Source organism: Mustela putorius, unplaced genomic scaffold (assembly GCF_011764305.1).
Source record: "Mustela putorius furo isolate JIRA1106 unplaced genomic scaffold, ASM1176430v1.1 tig00000835_pilon_pilon_pilon, whole genome shotgun sequence".
Taxonomy (NCBI): Eukaryota; Metazoa; Chordata; class Mammalia; order Carnivora; family Mustelidae; genus Mustela; species Mustela putorius.
In genome coordinates, this window is record NW_025421492.1 from 5431243 (window position 1) to 5450712 (window position 19470).

Below are 19470 nucleotides of genomic sequence, written 5' to 3' on the forward strand. Positions count from 1 at the left end.
ACTGCACGACGGAGCGATCATTGATACTGCTTCGACCGGCTGTGCTGTTGGAGGAATAATTTATCCCCTGCTTCGAAATTTCTACAAGGTTATATTGCATTGAATTTTAATTTGTCATTTTTTCTGCTCTCACTTGAAAAACTTATAAGCTTTTGTGACATTAAAATATGGTTCTAATTTATTAGCATAATCTGTTAATATTGTTTCATTTTAATAGACATTAAGTATGATTTCTTAACGTTCTTGTTAAAATTACATCTTAAAATTGAAGTCAAGAAAAATTATATGTGGTTTAAGAATCATAGCGTCATGTGTGCCCCAAATTTTTATACGAAAAGTGTACTTTTTAATTGCATCCTGTTTGAGGTGCTTTCGCCGTGACCGTGGGCCAGCCTCGCCTTCTCAGGCTCAGTAGCCTCCAGAGCACAAAATCGCTCCCACGCAGAGCGGAGCGGAGCGCTCCCCGAGTCACGGCTCCTCCGCCAGAGCCTACGAGGTCTTCATACAACAGAAACGAGACACAGAGCACCCAGCACGGCCCAGCCCCGTGTGAGCGTGGAGCGCCGGATCGGGAGAAGCCTCGAGATGGCACGTGAGCGCCGCCGGCCGCCGCCACGCGGCTCTCCCGGGGTGTCAGCACGAGCTTCCCCAGCGCGCCGCGTCCTGCCCCGCACGGGGCTCTTTAATGCCATCTTTATCTGCTACGCGATGCATGAAATCTACTTTCGGCTTCAGAACCGCAGGCCACCTTTGACCCCTCTCGTGGAGATACAATGTGACCTTTCTATTGTCATCAGCTTTCATTCTCCTGAAAATTCTATGAATTTTTATTACAAGTTTTTTTTAAGCCAAGCTGAGGCTTCCACAAATTACTTGACGCAGATGAGATGAAGTTGTTGAAGTGGCGTGAGATAAGTTTTACAGTCGGCCTGGGTGCTGCCGAGGCGTCCGGGCCTGTGTCCTGCAATGTCATACGCCAGTAACTGCTGAGCCTACTATTGGATAAATACATCATTTTATGGAACATTGATTGTTCTATAAACCCAATGGAGTATTATGCTCTATGATCAAACCATTTAGATTGTGTGTAGAGCACAGAAAATGCCATATTCAGGATGGTACTAAAAGTGCCATTTGTGTATTTTATGGATGTCATTACAGGGGAAACTTCTCTCTGTAGGCCCTGTTTACTGCAAAATTTTTTAGTCTGTAATGACATTTTTCATTCACAACGTATGCCTTCAAGAGAGGGGGCCCTTGTTTTATTTGTTTCATTCGAGTTTACTGCACAAATTCTGTACATTTTAATTAAATGTAAGCTTAACCAAAGCATAAGGTATTTATTCTGTGAAAGAGAGCAATGACAGTAACAAAAGAAGAGCACACACACACACACAAAGGAAGCAGTCAGGTGCTCGAGCCCATGTGCAGCGTCCCAGAAGCCTCCCGACAGCGAAACGGGGCAAACCCCGCAGCTTTGGGGGTACAGGCCTCTGCGTCTTAACCCCACCTCTGCTGGTGTGACACTGCAGTTTTCCCCTCCAAGGACACTCTCTCCAAGAAGGAACTGGAGCTCCGAACAATATCCTGGAGAAGGGAACCTAATTTGGAATCATTTTACAGAAAACAAACGCTCTACTCCCCAAAAGCCCTTCCCATTCCAACCATGTTGTAGATTTGAGTGCATTTAGCAATGAGAAGGGTGTCCATCTCTGTACTCCCGAAATCAAATGGGCGGTAAGTTAGAATTTTTCATGAACAGGCGGGAGGCTGCATCTTAACCTATCTGCTCCTTCTGCACAGGGCGATTTATGGTCCTCTTACAAACAGGTCCAAAAAGGCTGAATCAGATGCACAATTTGATTGCCTGCTGTGATCACGCTGAAACCCGACGTTGTCTTTGAAAGATACAAACCATAGTGCATCTGGTGTGTTGGGCATCCATGCTCCGTTAAAGATTGGTGTATTTTTGGACCGATCGCGGTGACTAAGTCATCGGGGTAAGCCTGTACAAAGCTCCTGTTTTCCAAATACTGTATCCATTTGGCCATTTGCATTGGTGAGCTTTGCAGTTCATATTTACAGGAAAGAGCTCAGAAATTGAAGTTGATGTGCCCAGTAAATTCTTGGTCATAGCCCAGTTAGAATTTAAAGTTACAGTAGAGATTCACATTAGTTTAAATGACACTTGAACTTCTGCATAGCTCCACATTAATTCATTATGGGCGAAATGGAAGAATCTTCAGTGGGTGAATCTTTTTCAATCTGATTGAGGCTGTTACATTTTATAGGTGCTATTTTTCAAAGCAGTACTGACAGCACTCGAAGTTATTAAATTGCTGAATCAAAAGATGGACCTGCACTCGCATTTATGAACTGTGATGGGGGAGCGGGGCTCGCGCCGCACCGAGGTTAAGACGCTGGTGGTGTCAGGCTTCATCACGCGCCGTTGTGACAGTAGTGTTTACCCATGTAGTTCACTTTAATGGTCTGCAAGTGGTTTAACCCACCTCTGGATTCAAATAAATTCAGTAAGCAGTTCGGAATAGCATCATTATCAGTACTGCAGGGGATGCGGAGGGTAATTTGACACCCAAGAGATTTTCTGTCCAGCTGCAGACTGAGGAAGGGAGTGTGGGGGCTCCGGCCTGCAGGCTTTCCTTTGGAGACCACCAGCGCGCAGGTCGCTTGGTGTCCCCCACCCCACCCCTCCCCATGCATGCTTCCCCTGCTTTAACACCGAGGCCCTATGTCCTCTTCTGTAATTAAGGTTGACTTCAGGCTGCCTTCCTTATTTTTGTGTCCATATCTCTTCATGTCTTCCCCCGCCAGACTCTGAATTCTACTGAAAATGACCTTGAAGTTAGGGAGTGGACAGAAGCAAGCAAATCAAGTTCAGGAGATAATGATGACAGAACGGGCAGAAACAAACCGGATGGAGTTTAGGGCGTTAAAGGCAAGTGGGACGGCTACGTCCCAGGTGGGGGGGGGCAGGCCTAGCGGAGGAGGACTGGCCAATACGGTAGACCGGAGACCCAGGGGTTCCCACGGACGGTGCGCTGAGCACCCCGGCAGCACCTCTCGTGTCCACTCAGGCACACGCGGACGTGTGTACACAGGGGCCTGGAATGCCCTGTCCTCACCTGGCCTGCTGCTGCCTACCGGGCCTCCTGGCATCTTTTAAGACAGAGATTTTAGGGAGATCTGAAGTTCAGGAGATAAACTGGGAGACGAGGTCAAAGTACAGACTGTGATTCAGCCCTTTCTCTCAAGGACCCGCACAGGTAACCTACGCTCGTTCTTGCCTTCTGAACTTTAGTCTTCCCGAGGTGAGTCTGTCCTTCGTAGAGCAGGAGAAGGGGAAGCGGAAGGCAGGAGGGAGGCACAGCCCAGCAGGCCTGTCCCTGGGCAGGGCAGTGCCAGTGCACAGGGCCGCCACCCGGACACTTGCCCAACAGCAGAGCGTCGTGGCTAAAGCGGACGCGGGACTCACAGGGGTTCGCTTTGTTCAGACGTAGCGCAGGCATCCTGCTCCAGGACCGTCACCCACAGTCTGGGTGTGAGCCTGGGCGTGTCCTCTTGGCAGGTGGGATGTAAGGCTTCGGCGTCTGCTGCCCGAGAGCCCACACCCACTGGAGACGGGCCTCATCTGGGCTCTGTACAGTGTGGACCCTGGTGACAAAGGTGCGCTCTCGCGGCGGGGCCCTGACGTGGAGAACAAAGTGCTCTTGTCTCTCAGGGATGTGGGCAGCACGCACTCTCACCATTTACTTTCCTTTGTAAGGGTCAGCAGTGCTTTTTTAAACTGACCTACAATTTAGAGAGTGCGTGGACTGTTTCAGAGCTGCGGTGGCCACTGGGCTAGGAGACCCTCCCGTGTAGACCACTGACGGGCTGTTCTCTCATTTCGTGTGGAGGAGGCTCCAGTAAGGACACTGGTAGAGAATTTGAGATTTAAAGATGAAAATAGGGAGTCTGCTTAAAGAGTCAGTCTGTCTTGATGGGAATAACAATTACCGTTTTCAGTCCTATTTTACCCTGTCAAGTTATTAAAAGAACATCGGCCTGTATCACAGGTGACGCTGGGGAGGGTGTGTGTGTGTGTGTGCATCCCATGCCCTCCACCTGCTCCTGAACTCACAAAAAGATGTGCCTTTGGGTCGGAAGACATGGCCCTGCTTACCGATCCGCACTTCCCGCCAGTGACTCGTGCCTTGTTGGGAATGACGGTCACGAGGGGAGTAGCCACACTCCTTCCCTCGGAGCTGGAAGAGCACGAGCCGGCTGGCAGCCGTGGTGTTTGGACAGTCCAGCCAGGAGGACGGAAGGACGCCTGTTCCCGTCGCCCGCTTCTGCTCCCACAGCGGGAGCCCAGCCACCGGCGTCCGCGTACACGGTGGGCCTCGGACGGGCCCGGGGTGGCGGCGGAGTGCGGCCGACTGTGCTGTTACTGCTGAGGCGTTGTCTTACTTTGTCTCGGCTCTAACTGGTCCCTGTCTCCCATAGGCATCGTGTCCAAGTCCTACGAGTGCCGTTTGAAGGGCCAAGGAGCCACCTTCGTGGAGACGGACAGCCCCTTCACGGCGGCCGCCCTGGCGGAGGCGTCCCCCATCAAGGAGAGGCCCCTGAGGAGCAGCCGGCGGCCAGCAGCGGCGCCTGAGCAGGTGCAGCAGCTCATCATCATCCAGGGCTACGACGGCGAGTTCGCCCTCGACGCCTCACTGGAGGAGACGGCCGCGGCCACGCTGCAGACGCTGGCGCTGGCCGGCCAGGTGGCCCGCGTGGTGCACATCACGGAAGACGGGCAGGTCATTGCCGCGAGTCCCAGCGGGGCCCACGTGGGCGGCGTGGCGCCTGGGCCGGTCCTGCCCGAGCCGCTGGCCGACGGGGCCACGCAGGTGGTGGTCGTGGGAGGCTCAGTGGACGACCACGGCGTGGATGAGCCCCTGAGTCCAGGCGGGGCCATGATTCAGCAGGTGACCAAGCAGGAGATTCTAGACCTGACTGAGGCCGGTGTCCCCCCGCCTGACACGGCTTCGGCCTTGGATGCCCTGCTGTGTGCGGTCACCGAGCTGGGGGGTGCAGAAGGCAGGGCCGTGCCCCACGAGAAGAGCAGGTCCGGCCCCAGAGACATGCTGGTCCAGCTGCCCGGGCAGGAGGCGCCCTCCGCCGCCACCCAGCCCGAGGGCCCCGAGATCCACGTGTTCCAGGACATTCGGGGGGGCGCGGCTGCCGGGGAGCCCATGGAGGTGCTAACCCAGGTGGCGCGGCCCTCGGCCGTGGCCGTCCCTCAGGAGCGCGCCCAGGTGGCCTTCAAGAAGGTGGCACAGGGCGTGCTGCAGTTCGCCGTGTGCGAGTCGGCGGCGGCCGGCCGGCTCATGAAGGAGGGTGTCACGCAGGTCATCGTGAACGAGGAGGGCACCGTGCACATGCTGGCCCGCGAGGGCTCGCACATCGTCATGCAGGAGGCCGAGGCGCACAGCCAGCACGTGGACCTGGCCGAGTCCGACGGTGAGATCTCTCAGATCATCGTGACAGAGGAGCTGGTCCAGGCCATGGTACAGGAGTCCGCTGGCAGCTTCCCCGATGGCGCCACGCACTACATCGTGACCGAGCTGCCACCGGGCATGCAGGACGACGCGGCCGTGTACTCACATGCTGTCATCGAGGCCACCGGCTCCCGGGAGATCCTGCAGGCCGGGGCCGCGCTTGGCGCCGAGGCCATGGTCCCGAACGGAGCCGAACAGCTGACGAGTATGGTCATCTACACCCAGGACGGCTCCCCCGCCGCGACCGTCATTCAGAGCCAAAGAGAGAGGAACGAACTGCAGGAAGCCTGAGGCCGCCAATCCTCACGCTCGGCCCGGGTAGGCGCCGGCGGCTCTGGCCACCCCAGGACCGTGTGTGTGACAGCTCCCGGACAGTGGCACGGCCCTCCGGAGGGGTGGCAGCCCCCACAGGACCAGGGGGGCACAGAGCGTGCCTCGGGAATGGCCGGGTGGGGGATATGGGGAGGGGGTGCTGGAGCGGAGCCTGATTCCTGTTCGGTTCTCCTGTGACTGGTCTTTTCCCTCTGCTCTGGCCACTGTGCTGAGAAGTCATGTTGTTTTCTGTTTCCACCCCCTGCCCGGCCCGCAGATGTTTTCCCTTTTCTGTTATCAAGGACCGTGCCTCGTGGTGGAGAAGTCCGAACGGTGTATCTTGCGGCCTGAGACATGCCTATTTGTGCCGTCCAGCATGGAGCCCTTTTAACAGTTTATTATAGATTTGGTTTAAAACTGCCGCTACAAGTCCTCCCGTCCCTGTCTGTTTTTCTGAAATCGTAGGACCGCGGTGACCCCAGACCAGAGGGAGGCCTCGCGACCCATCTCGCGCATCAGTTTCCTCTCCCCAGACGCGGCGGGGCTGTTCCTAGCTCTGGGTGCATCTGCTTGAAAGAAACCTCAAGCCTATGGTTGAGGAAAGCCTTGATTGTTTCTATTGGATGAAAATATACCTTGGTTAAGACAACCCAGTGCTTCTAATTTTGACTTCATTTCATACAATAAAGTCTATATATGAAATGTGCACTTTGGAAAATAGTGTTCATACTGATATTTTGCTTTTATGATGACTGTTTCTTCATACTGATGCCATTTTTGCGGGGTTTGTGATTTACGTCCGTGCAAAGGCGGGCACATTAACCGTTAGTAGTGGGACGCTGTGCCCCCCGCAGCCCTGGCCTCGTCCGTGTTCCGTTGTGGGTTCACTGCAACCACGGAATACAAGGCTCACAACTCACTCAGCCGTATGATCGCTCTTCTTCCTTTTCCAAACCTGTAAAAACAATCGCCATCCCCAAATGCAAAGGTTGTTTTGTTCCTTTTTTTTCCTTTGAAATAAAATTATAGCATTGAACGAGAATGAGGTTCTCTTATTTCCCGCAGCCGGCTGATGGGCAGCTGTAGAAACCAGAGAGCACAAGGCCTTCCTCCGACGCGGCAGCTTCTCCCATTCTGGCCCCGTCCAGGGCGCCTCCCGCGGCCTCGTGCTGTCCTCTGAGGGTTTGGCACGTGGCCCAGGCACATTCTGGTGACAATAGCTTGTTCTGTCACAGTTAGTATCTAAAAATGTTGAGCAGACATGAGAGAAAAAGGAAGGGAAAACAGCCCCTTCTGAGCGTGAGGTCCCTCCCTGGGAGCACTGGCTGGGAGCGCACGTCTCCCAACCCGGTCCTTGTCGCTCTGCCGTCTGGCCGTCCCGGGGCCACCTCCCTTGACATGGCTCTCCCTTCCCCCCAAAAAAATGAAAGGTAAATTTTCAAGTTTGACACTGAGAGTCATAATTAGCTGAGTATGACCAGCTCGTGTTTCTTAAAAATGGCAGGGCAATCGGCTTCTTCTTAAACACTTGTCTTCAGCAAACAGTGACAGGATCAACTCCCATGTGTGATGGGGATGAAGGTGACCTTTATAAAGTGATGCCCCTCTCCCAGCTCCTCATACATGTTTAAAAAAGAAAAGAAAAGAAGCACCAGCAGCAGCCGGGGGCTGGGGATGGGGGAGGATGTTTTCCGGTGAAAATATATCTTCCCGATCATTCCTCCCGTTAGCTGCGGCTCGTGGCCCTCGGCTCAGATGCTAATTCCTAGCGGTGCTCCGTCCTGTACGGCTAACCTTTCTGCCCGAGTCCGGGCTGTCGACACCGACATGCTGCAGTTTACCGTTCGTGATTTATTTAGGATAAATATGTCTCAGGTGGCATTTAATCCTTCATAAAACCAGTGTAGCCTGCAGTGTCAAACCAGCAATCACGTTGTATGCACAATGAAAAGAGCAGGCCTTTGCATAAAAAAGCTGTACAGAAGGTGTTCCGGGGCTCGGAAGGATTGCAGAGGATTCAGTAAGCGAGCGTATCCTGTAATTACCTGTAGCGCGGGGTTCGCGCTCCCTCTCTCTGCTCTCTCATTACCCAAGTCCCGGGATGTACGGGAGTCAGAGAAGCACATACACACCCGCGTGCCACAGAATAGTGAGGCGTGGCCGATGCCGTGACCCGGGCGCACTTCCTGCAGCGGGGAGTGTCTGCCAAGAAGACCGAGGCAAGCTTCTAACCTCCCTCGGGGTTTTAGCTAGAGAAAACAGTCATGCTTTAGGAAAGCAAAAAAAAGAGCGAAGTAGTTACCTGGAGACTGTCATCCAGAAAGGCCATCTTTGTCCGAAGCTGTAGCCGATTCAACGACAGACGGAGCCTCAGGGACGTCCGGCCTGCAGGGGACCCACTGCCCTGCCCACGTCGACATGGAGGGATCATTCAAGGTCCACCTTCTGCGCCCGAAGCTTGCCGGGCAGGGTGGAGAGTTAGACTTTAAGCACCGCCTGTCATTGTCACCAAATGTGGTGACCGAAGCGGGCAGCCCTCTGGGATGCTTCCGCAGCCCCTGGACAGTTGTAACGATGGGAGGGCAGGCGGGAGGATGCCCTGAGACCTCCCCCCGCAGCATGCGAGCAAGGCAGCCCGCCTCCCGCGAGGGGTGCCGAGGACGGCCTTTCTGCCAAGAACCAAGGGAATGAGCGACGGTCACATCCGTGGGCTGTGGCCAGTTCCAGACGTCTGCTCAGGCCAGAAACACGGACCCAGAGCCCTAGAGGACAGACGGTGACGGGTCTCTGCTCGAGCCCCTAATACATGACAGCAGAGACCCTGTGGAGGCCCGAGGCCCACGGCCTGGGAGCCCGGCGCCCAGCACAGTATTTGAATCTCTGCGCTCCATCAAACCTTTTGTTTCCCCAGGCAGAGAGGGAGAATCCCGGCTCCTGGGGAAGACCCTCGGGACCAGCTCGGGAGCCCAGCCCAGAGCCAGGTCTAGGACGGGAACTAGGACACCGGAAAGGTGGTCTGCGCAGCCAAGCGAGAAAGGAGCTGCAAGTTGTCCCTTCTTTCGCTGCCGAACATCCGCCCGTGATTTCACGAGCGCACGGCTCACTTCAGCAGCTCCTCCTGGCCCGTCCTGTTGAACGAGCACAGTCCGCTTTCCACTCCTCCAGGGCGAGATCATTTTACATGAAGAAAAAAGTTAGCTCAGATGGCAGTTATACGTTTCGGAAGCACCTTCTAATCAGGGATTGGTGATTCATTATTAGCTTCGGCAGGCGATCCATCTGACATGTAAGGGGAAAAAATTAGCAGCTGTCACTGCGTGATGAGCTAATTTCCTGATAGGCCTGACACTGAAAAGCCATTTGGAGACGTGGCAGTGGCTGACTACAAAACCTGGCGCTGCTTCATAATTGGAGATAAAGAGCGAGCGGAGGAGCAGGCCGGGGGAGGGGCCCCAGGGCCACAAGTGGGGGCCGCTGGCGCTGTGTGTGCCCCCCACCCCGGGGCATTGCCGTGTCCAGGGCCGGTGCCCCCTGCTCTCACCCCAGCCTGTCGTCGTGTACCCGTGTCCCCCTGTGAGGTGGGAGGGTGACACGGGTGCCTGACATCTCCACAGAAGGGCAAGAGCTGATGTTCTCCTCCTGATTGTCCCCTTGGCAATTTTCATCACTGGAGCTCAGGCTTTCCATCGTGGGACAATGCTTTGTCACCGCAAGAAGTAACCCCATGAAACAAGTGTTGTGGGAACTCGGTCGGGGAGGGTGGGACAGCCAGGGGGGCTCGCCGTCCTCGAACCTCCCTCCGGCCCCGCTCTCGAACTGCTCCCTCCTCGCACGGGGTCCCTTCGCAGCCCGCGCTGAACGCAGCACAGAACTGCGGTGTCCGGTCGCTGGGCGCTCGAGCTGAGTGTGCGAAGCCAACACGTCTTATGGGAAGGACTTCCGTGACCTTCGTGGCCGAGGGGTCCGTGGTGGGGTTCTAGAGCTGGGGCCCGGGTGTTGGCACCTGCACCCTTGTGCTGTTTTCAGAAGAGCAGATTCACAGCATCATGAAGACCGCTGAAGTGCCCCCAGAAGCCGGAGGTAAGCGATGTCATCCCTGCTGCCTGTCTTTGTCTCCAGGTCTGTCCCAGAAATGAAGCAGAGACCTCTCGAACCTTCGCCTTGAGAAATAAGCATGAGATAGAGAACCTCGCTTCTCCGAAACTCCTGGGGCCCTCAGTCCGGGGCAGGATTAAGTCCGCTCTTCTCTCCATGGGACCAAGTGTGTGAGGTCCTACAGGCCTAGCCTCAGTGGAATCACCTAGGTAAGCACATGTCACCAAGGCCCATTACCAGATTCTGATGAATCCATTCTAGATCTCTCCAGCAATCGCTTGCCTGTTACTCCATGGTCCTGCATTTTCAATACCTTTTAATAAATTCTTTTTAAATGAGCTAATTCCATACTTTGGGGGTATATATCCAGTGGAATATTACACAGCCATCAAAAATGAAATCTTGCCATTTACATTGATTTGGATGGAACTAGAGGGTATTATGCTGAACAAAATAAGTTGGTCAGAGAAAGACAATTTTATGATTTCACTCATATGTGGAATTTAAGAAAGAAAACGGAGGATCATAGGAGAAGAGAGGGAGACAAACCATAAGAGACTCTTAACTCCAGGGAACAAACCGAGGGCGGGAGGGGAGGTGGGTGTGGGGGTCGGGGTGACTGGGGGATAGGTATTAAAGAGGACCTGTGACGAATGAGCGCTGGGCGTCACACGCAACTGATGAATCACTGGCCTCTACCTCTGAAACTAATAATATGTTACATGTTAATTAATTGAATTTAAATTTTAAAAAATAGAATGACCAAACTCGGGCCTGGCTCCCAGCCCCATGGAAAGTTGACTTGTAGCCGCGGCAAGCAGGACTGGTCTGCTCTGTCGGCACCGTTGTCTGCGCTCTCCGGGACACCTCACATCACCCTTCTGGTCACTTCGTAAGCAGAGGGATAAAAACCAATGCAGAGTAAAGTTTTGAGTTTCAGTTTCCAAACTGCATTCGCATCTAGAGACAAGGACTGCACCAGCCGGCTGGGCAGCGTTGGTTGGGAAGGGGTCCCTCCGCAGGAAGGCCTGCTGTCCCCCAGGGCCTCAGCAGATCTTCACTGCCATCCTGCTGGGATTGGAATGGGGCCAAAGTCTATAAGGAGATGCCACAGCCCCGCTCAGCCCCGACTGCCACCTTAGCCCCATGTTAAGGGCAAGCGGGTATTTTAACTGCAGAACCACTATATGCGGCCCATCACAGGACATGGCTTCCCAGCCCATAACCCAGACCCAAACTGTGACTCACTCAACAAGCCACAGCCTCTCCCCAACATGTAGAAGGTTCCACGGAGTGGGGTGTGGGGTCTGGCCACAGCACGAGGGACACTCCCTGGGTCGGGGGGCAGCGATCCCAACCCTGTACGTGACTTCTGGACAGGTTTGAAAGTGGAAGGTCCTCCGCTGTGGGCTGTAGGTGCACCCTTCCCGACCTCTGGCCCTCGCAGAGTCTGGCCGGCCTGTCCTCCAGCTCCACATGGCGAACAGAGCTCCGGGGCAGAGCTGGGAACACAGGAGGCAGGCTGTCCCTCCGAAGGAGCGGGTAGACACAGGAGTTCTCGGCTCTTCGTCAGCTGCTGCTTCCGTCCTGGCTCTCCGTCCTGGTAGCTGTCATCTCCACAAAACTCCTTGGCAGCAGTGGAACTACGGATGCTTCTCACACATTCTCTTACTGGTTGACTCGGCTCCACACACCCTTCTCTGCTTATTTCCACCTTTTGCCAGAACGTTTCTTGACAAGAAGGGTCTTGAGACCAAATCCCACAAGAGGCACCGAGTCAGGTTCGCACACCATCCTGTCGTGCTTGTGGAGGGGACTTCCAGGATTTTATCAACAGTAGACGGCAGAGGGGACTTTCTCTTCCTGTTAATCGTCGTGATCGAAAGGAAACAGCGCATAGCGCTGGGCGAGGTATCTTTTCTTCTACTGAAATGAGTATTCTGTTTGCGTGTTCCTGATGTCTCTCTGGCCCCGAGGCCAGTGCTACTGATCCCACCCATGATTCCTTCCTTGACATTCAGTGAGAAGAAATCCCAGTGTTCTCGTTGGTCGTGGATGATCATGACCTTTCCTGGAGAGAGCTCTGTGACCCCAGCGGGAAATGATGCATGGGGGCCACGTGAGCTGCAGACCTCAAGCTTCCTTGTCCGCACAGCTGCATCCCCGATGCCTCCCCAGGTGAAGTCCGCTGGACACTAGAGAGAAGCACCAAGAGGCAAGAAATCGTCCCATGATTGATGAGGCCAAACTGTTCACAGTCGGCCACACCGCAGTACGTCTGAAGTTGGGAGGCGTCAGTTGTGTCATAGATCCAACCATGCATCTCAGCGGAGCAAGTGTTGGGGAGAGAAGCCCCAGGATCCCTTGGAAGCAACCATAGGTGTCCAGGAATCCCCAGGGGCAGAGTTTCCAGTCACTGGTATGGTGTCCATGGCGCTGACATGCCAGACGGCGGGGCGGGGGGGGGGGGCACACCGAGTCTTCCTCATTATAAGGGACGCGAGTGGTCCCACAGTGTGATCGTGATATGGGAAGGGCCCGGCTCCAGGATGGGCGCTGTTTGACTGGGTGTATGGGGCGACCACTGGAACATGGTGGGTGGAGACCAGGGATGCTGCCCGATGCCCTACGATGCCTGTGACTTGTTTGCCAGGTCCTGTCACTCAGCAAGCCCCTGGGAAGACAGGAGGCCCTTGCGGACCTCGCAGCGTCCCCTGCCGGCTTCAGACCCCGGGGGGCAGGAAGTGGGAACATGTGCTCGTCAGCCCGGGGAGCAGGGAAGCTGCATGTCAGGGTACCCCGAGGGATGGACGGCTGCCCCTGTCCCAGAGCGAATCGAGCTCGTTCCGTGTGCGTGTGAGGACAGGCACTAGCGTCACTCCTGCAGGCGATGGAGCGAGGAAGAGGGCGTGGGCAGGCCCTTCTGCACCTGAGAGGTGAGCACAAGCCAGCAACGAACGAAGGATCAAAGGACCAAGCGCTTCAGCTCTGCCGGGAGGAAGGGGAGCACGAATCATGGCGCTTGGCCCCCAGCCCATGGGGCCTGGGCTCCACAGCCAGGTTCAGGTCTCAGGGTCTAGGACAGCCCAGGGGCTCAGACCACAGACGCGTGTCCCATAGAAGCCCAAGCAGACGTCCACGAGGACAGAAGTCGCTCAGCACTGTTCAGTCCGCTTTAACATAGTAGCCAACATGGCAGCAAAAAGCCAAGGGGACCCCAGCCCTGTGCAGCCCCGTGCAGCCGCTGCCCTGGGGCCTGTCCAGTGACTTCGAGGTGATGGGCTCTGCGCCAGGCTCTCCACTTCCATTACCTCGCTCAGAATCCCCCCCAAACCCTGACACAGACCCCGGACAGGGGAAGGCCCGGGCCCCACAATGCACAGCAGAGGCCCCTTCACTGTGTCACCAGCTCCCAACTGTGCGCCCGTGGACACCGCAGCCCTTCAGACAGCCGGGGGGCTCGAGCACATTCATGCACGGCCCCCGCAGGGCTGATGGGCCATGATGCCCCCTCTGTGCCAAGGGCCCCCCTGACATGGTCTGTCAGGGTGGGGGGACACTGGTTGGTGGTGGGGCCCATGCACACTGTCCCCCTGCCCACCTGGGCTGAGGCCTTCAGAGGGACAGGCAGGTACCGGGAGGGAAACAGGAGGAGGACCCCCCGGCTCGGCAGCCGGCCAGTCCGGGGGCCTCCCGACCTCCCCACGCCACCCAGGCAGCGACAGGCAGCAGGGTGCCCTGCCCCCTGGTTCCCACGGGCGCTGCCCAGCCGCCAGCATTTGTCGTGCGCTCCGTTGGGCAGTCGGGTCGGTCCCGAGGGGAGGCAATGGGGCCGGACACCTTCCACCCCTTCCGCGGGCCGCTCCGGGGCACCTACGGTTCTGGGAGCCAGGCTGGCGCAGCTTCCCTGCTCTCGGAGCCAGGAGGACGCCCAGCCGGCGCTGTCTTTCTGTCGGGAAATCTGCCACCGCGTGTCCTGTCCTGTCACTGGAGCGTCAGCGGGCTCGAGTCTCTCGGCAGATGGCGCGGCGGCAGCTTTCAGGAGCTGTGAGATCCAGATGCCAGCCCCAGGCTGGTCTCCTCCGGCAGGGACAGCTGGGCCTGGGCTCCGACGCGCCTCTCCTTCCTCCGTCTCTCTGCCTGTGAAGCTGCGTCCGTTCACTGATGCGTTCCAGGGTTTTCCCTCCTGATGCCTTCGGGCTTCCGTGCCCGGAGCCTTCCCTGAGCCTCCGAAGGGGATGAGCCTCCCCTGCCTGCTGCCCGAGTGCCCCGCGCAGGAGCAGGATGCCAGGGTGGTCAAGGGCAAGGCCTCCTGCAGGCTCCTGCACAAGCACCTGGATGGGGAGTTGGGGTACCGGCCTCCCCTGCCGCCCTCCCCCGCCCCCAGCCCGGAGGTGGATGAGCACTGGCGTCTGTGCCATCAGCTCCCCGAAAGCTGGGCTTTGCTCAAACTGTCTTCGCGGGGACAGTCACCTGCTTGCAGGCTCAGCCGCTGTGGCCTGGGAACGTGGAAGGGCACGCCCGGCAGGTCTTAAGTTTGACCAGGTGCACGGGTGCTGGTGTGTGAGAGGAGGTGACCTAGGGTCACCCCGAAGCCCTGGGCACGCACCCCTTCCCGCCACCGGGCTGACTTGGCTTCCGTCTTCCACACGATGCAGAGAGCGGGTGAGACAGAGCCAGTCCTAAGCCAACCTGAGAAGTCCTAGGGGCACCAACACTCCGCAGGATGAAGACGCTCGTGGGAAAGTGGGGAGGCTCCTGGCTTCTCCTCAGCCTGTGTTCTTCCAGTGGCTCACGCACCCCTTGATAAAAAGCAAGAAATGAACTCACACCCGACATATGTATGAGTAAATGTGACATAATATATATTTTCTATATACACATTGCACTGAAAACGTAACACAAACATGAAAACGGAGCTTTCCAAGTAACGTGGATAAAACAAACCGTGTTTTATTGTGTGCCTGATCCAAAAGGCTGTCCACTATCGTTATATATTAGAACAGTATTCATCTTCTCAAAAAGCAGATGTAGATGGATATCTGAGAGTCTTGCTGGACACGCGTGGCCCTCTGGCGAGACCTAGTGTGACAGTGTCAGCTGCCTCCATAGTGCACAGTAAGAGGAGAAAGGAGTCCCCCGGGGGCTACTTCGGGGGACCCTCTCCAATGCACGTTTTTCAGTCCATTTAGTGGGGTTAGCTTGGTAGAAACCACTCATTGTCATCTGTAGGTCCACCTAGCCAGGCTCACGCGCCCTGCCCTGTGGCCCCCACTCGGCCCTCAGCAAACCTGTGACTGTGGCTGCTTCACAAACTGGTCCCCATCCATGTCCATGAGGTCTCTTCTGAATTTTTAATAAAACACATAGAAATAGAAGTTCTAGCATTTTCTTTCTAGACACAGTGGCTCACCTGCACCCCACCCACCCCACCAAAGCCCCCCGATGTCCAGCAATCCCCTCTGCTCTTGCCACTCCCTGACTTTCAGGAGGTTTCAGACCAGAGCTGAGGCAGTTTTGCTGGACACTCACGGTCAGGAGAGAACTGGGCTTAGCGGCCTAAAGTTGGCTTCACCGGCTCCGGCAGTACAAGAGGGAGGGTTCCATGAGGGCACAAGACAGTCTGGGTTTTGTGGCTTCCTATGTGCTTGCTCCCCTGACCTGGGCACGTCCCCGATACCCATTCAATACCCATCAACACCTTCTCCGCAGCGCGTGAGGATGGAACCCAGACCTGGATGCATTCCCACCCCCAACCCACAAAAAACAGAGCCAAAGAACTGAGAGGTATAATCCCACAAAGAGAGAGTAAGAGAAGCCACAAGAGCTCATATGAAAATAAGTTGCGGGGAAGGTGAAAGGGGAGTGGTACTGGCGGAGCAAACCGGAGAGAGTGGAGCCTCCCTCAGTGCCAGCAGGGAAGGTCCCAGCCAGCAGCATGCTGACTCGCATCCCAGAGCCCTGAGAAGTGGACGCAGCTGTCCTCCAGACAGTGCAGATGGCAGGGCTGGGCCCAAATAGGTCCCCCTCCACTTGACCTCTGTAGCCAGACAGGTACCCTCCCCCACTTCCTCATCCAGAGGACAACTGGAAGTTTGTTCTCTTCTGGAGAAATCCAGCCAGAAACGCTCTGAGCTGGGGACCCAGCAAAGAGTGGGAGAGGCCACACATCAAATAGGATTAGGAGAAATTCTACATATCAAATGACATTCACTTCCAGTCTCTCTCCTGCTGGGCTCCGGTACAAGGGAAGCCAAATATGCGACCTGCTGGTCGAAGACCAGAGGGTTCTTTTCTGGAGAAACTGAACTGTCCTACGAGGAGACCTCCACAGACAGATACTCAAGGACTTCCTGGTGAAAGGGCTGACTGCCGTCAGGTCACTTTGAAGTGAAGGCCAACTGCCAAAGACCCCGCAGAGAACTTTCAGTCAGCCTTAAGGCCTCATTCAAATATGGACATAAGGCCAGGGACTAACATGAATAATAAAGATCAAGAATAAAGAGGAGAAATAAAAAGAAAGAAACATACTTAAAAAGAAAAATTTTTAAACTGCACTTACATAATAAGAAAACATATGTTTCCACGAAATAATAATGTGTTTCTATATTTTTAAAAAAATAACCATAAGAGAACAAGAAAATATCTTTAGGGAATTATAAATAAAATAGATGTCATTTTTAAAAAATTCCATCTTTGGAAGACAAAGTGAAGAAAGCCCTCAGAAAGTAGGACCAAAAGACAAAGAAGTTCAATTAGGTGATACAACAAATCAGGAAGTTAAAATATCCAGTGCAAGAGATCCAGAACCAACTAAAGAAGGTTTAGAAAGGCAAAATAGGGAAGACAGAAAGAAGGACACGATCAAAGAATTAATTCAAGAAGATTTACCAGCCTGAGATCAGGGTTTCCAGCTAGAAAGGACCCATTAAGTTCCCGGCATAATGAATGAAAGAGACATATACTGGGCTTGTCAACACGAAATTTCAGAACCCTAGAATATGCGAAATCAAAAACTTTCACGGAGGTATCCTAAGGAGATCACACAAAGGAAATCAGAATGACATCAGGCTTCTGAAAAACAATTCTGGGTATGAGACGTCAAAAAATTCCTCAAAATACAAAGAGAAATTGTACAGTCAAAGAAGAATTCTATATCCAGCTAAACTATCAGTCAGACATATGGGTAAAATGAGGACATTATCTGACATGCAGTCTCTCCAAAGCTTTGCCTCCGCTGTACCCTTTCTTCATGAAGCAATTGAAAGATACGTTCTTCCAGAAGAGAGCATAGTTTTGAGACTTGGGAATAAAAGATCAACATAGGGGCAACAAGGGATATTTTCAGGGTAGAGCTCATTGGAGCAGATAAAGGGAGGGCTCTAAGCAAAAAGGAATGGAACTGATAGAAGGCTTGATGCATTCATTTGTATGGAAAACGTGTTTAAAAATTTGGATCATTTGGAAAGAATAAGTGACAGCATCTAAAGCAATCTAAGGTGATAAAAACAGCGAGGTAATATTAATTCTAGAAGAAGCTAACAAATGTGCCAGAAAGAAAATCAAGTCACTTGGCTCCACAGTGAACAGTGTTTCCACAGTCATCGTATTCATGCTGAAATGACTTTAATAAAAATTGTACTATAATTAAGCAGCCAGGATGGAGAGAAAGGGGTAGTTAAGATGAGCATACTAAATCCTCTGTCTTAACAAGAGGTTAGTAAACAGCATCTTAAAATGACACCTAATTTGAGTGTCAACAAATTGCAACAACCATTTATTGCCTAGATGGCAAACTAGCACAGGCTTCGGACTCTGTCCTCATGGTCCCCCACCACCCCCTCCACCACGGGGAAGCATAAGAGAAAAGGGAAGGAGGCGATAGCAAGAGTGTGTTGCTCTGGCTGTTTTGAGCTGGGTGTTTGGGTGGAGAGAGAGCTGTGCCCAGGGTCCTGGGGCACAGGCAGCCACCACCACTATGGGAGGAAAACTTAGAGAAAAGCACCTGAAATTGGATTTTGCTCTGCAAAAGCCTCTGACATCTTGCTTAGAATCCTGGGGCAACATCCTGGATTCTCGGTGCTGGAGCCCTAGGGACAGAGCCGAAGCCAACAGCAGCCTTGTGATGTGAAAGAGCAGCCAGACTTGAGGAACTGGCAGCTTCGAGCTTCTAGGGCTGCTTCTACATTTGGTGTTTGAACAGCTGCCGTTATCTGAACATTTAAAAATAAATAAATAATATGCTTAAGGATTGAGGAAGTGAATAATTCTGTGTTTGGGGGGGGTGGTGGTGGTGATACTTCCGTCTATCCAAGAAGCCAAGCAACTTGAATTGATTCCCATTTGACTTGACGGGTTTGGCTGGCAAGTTGGCTCTACGCCATGCCCCCGTCTGGCCTTCTGCCCTGCTGAACGAGCCCAGAGATGCCTGACAGCATCGGGAAATTGCCAAATCACTGGCCATGGTGCAGGATGTCCAAACAAAGACGGTTTTTCAGTCCATAGTCCGTGGAATGAAAGTACTTCATGTCCCCAGTCTCTGATGCACACTTGGAAATGCTTTTGGAAAGTGACGGAGTCGGTTGCTTCAAATGGACTGATGGTAATTCCTACCAATTAGCCATATAATAATCATCTTGGCCATGTTTAGTTATCAGAGCAAGAGACTAAATTACATACTACTGCATACCAAATAACTTTTATAATATATATTTAAATAGTCAGAAACAGCCAGAAGCCACCAGTAGACTCTTTTACATCACAAGTGGTTTTGTGACACGCTCTGCCATCTTGAGTCTGTTTGCAGAGCTCAATTTTAGGGTGTGTAAAAAAGGGAGAAGACGGGAAAAATACATATGGTGGAATGATTCATCACCAAGAGAGGAGAATGGCATGGAATGACAGCAGTCAGCTGCCCTCAAGGAGCAAGGCGGTGTTAAGCTTCTGTCTTAAGTTCTAAACATTTTTGGCCTCTAAATTTGTTGTTTTGTGTTTGTCAGTTGGCGGTGGAGGGGTCTTCCAACCCAAAGAAAACCCAGGTTGGGTGTCAACTGACTTCATGTGTGGGCCATCACTGAATTTTGTTCAACCACTGTTGGCTGCCCTGTTTCCCCTGGGGGCTCCCTGGGATGCTGAGGTAAGTGGTCTTAGAGGTCATAGTCTCCTTCTCTAAATGCAACGTGCTCATGCTAACTCAGCAGCAGGCACACCTGAGAGAGTCTGAGATGATGGCAGGAAGGAAGGGGTGCTGATGGTCCCAACAGCAGTGGGCGACCCTCTTTTTTCCTGGCATCGTGCTTCAGAGGAAGGGATTGCTCCTGGAATGAAGTCTGTGGTCTCTCTTCCAACTGCTGACTCATGTCTGCCCCAGTGTTGTAGAGGGAATCTTTGGAAAGCCTACAAGAATGGGTGATTTGCTTCTTTTTTTTTTTTTTTTTTCTTAGCTCCTCTAGCCCAAGGAACTGTCTGCTCTGCCAAGCCAAACTTTCCAAACTTGGGTGGGCTCCCCAAGGCA

At 53.7% G+C, this 19470-nt stretch overlaps 1 protein-coding gene across 1 annotated transcript in view; it reads left to right on the forward strand.

Annotated features, from left to right (window-relative positions):
- Positions 1 to 6903, forward strand: part of ZNF407 (zinc finger protein 407) — a 426160-nt gene extending 419257 nt beyond the window's left edge. The window contains exon 9 of the mRNA XM_045085228.1: positions 4507 to 6903. Coding sequence (XP_044941163.1) covers positions 4507 to 5840 — 1334 coding nt within the window. The 3' untranslated portion in view covers positions 5841 to 6903. The remainder of the gene's footprint in view (positions 1 to 4506) is intronic.
- The last annotated feature ends 12567 nt before the right edge of the window (positions 6904 to 19470 follow it).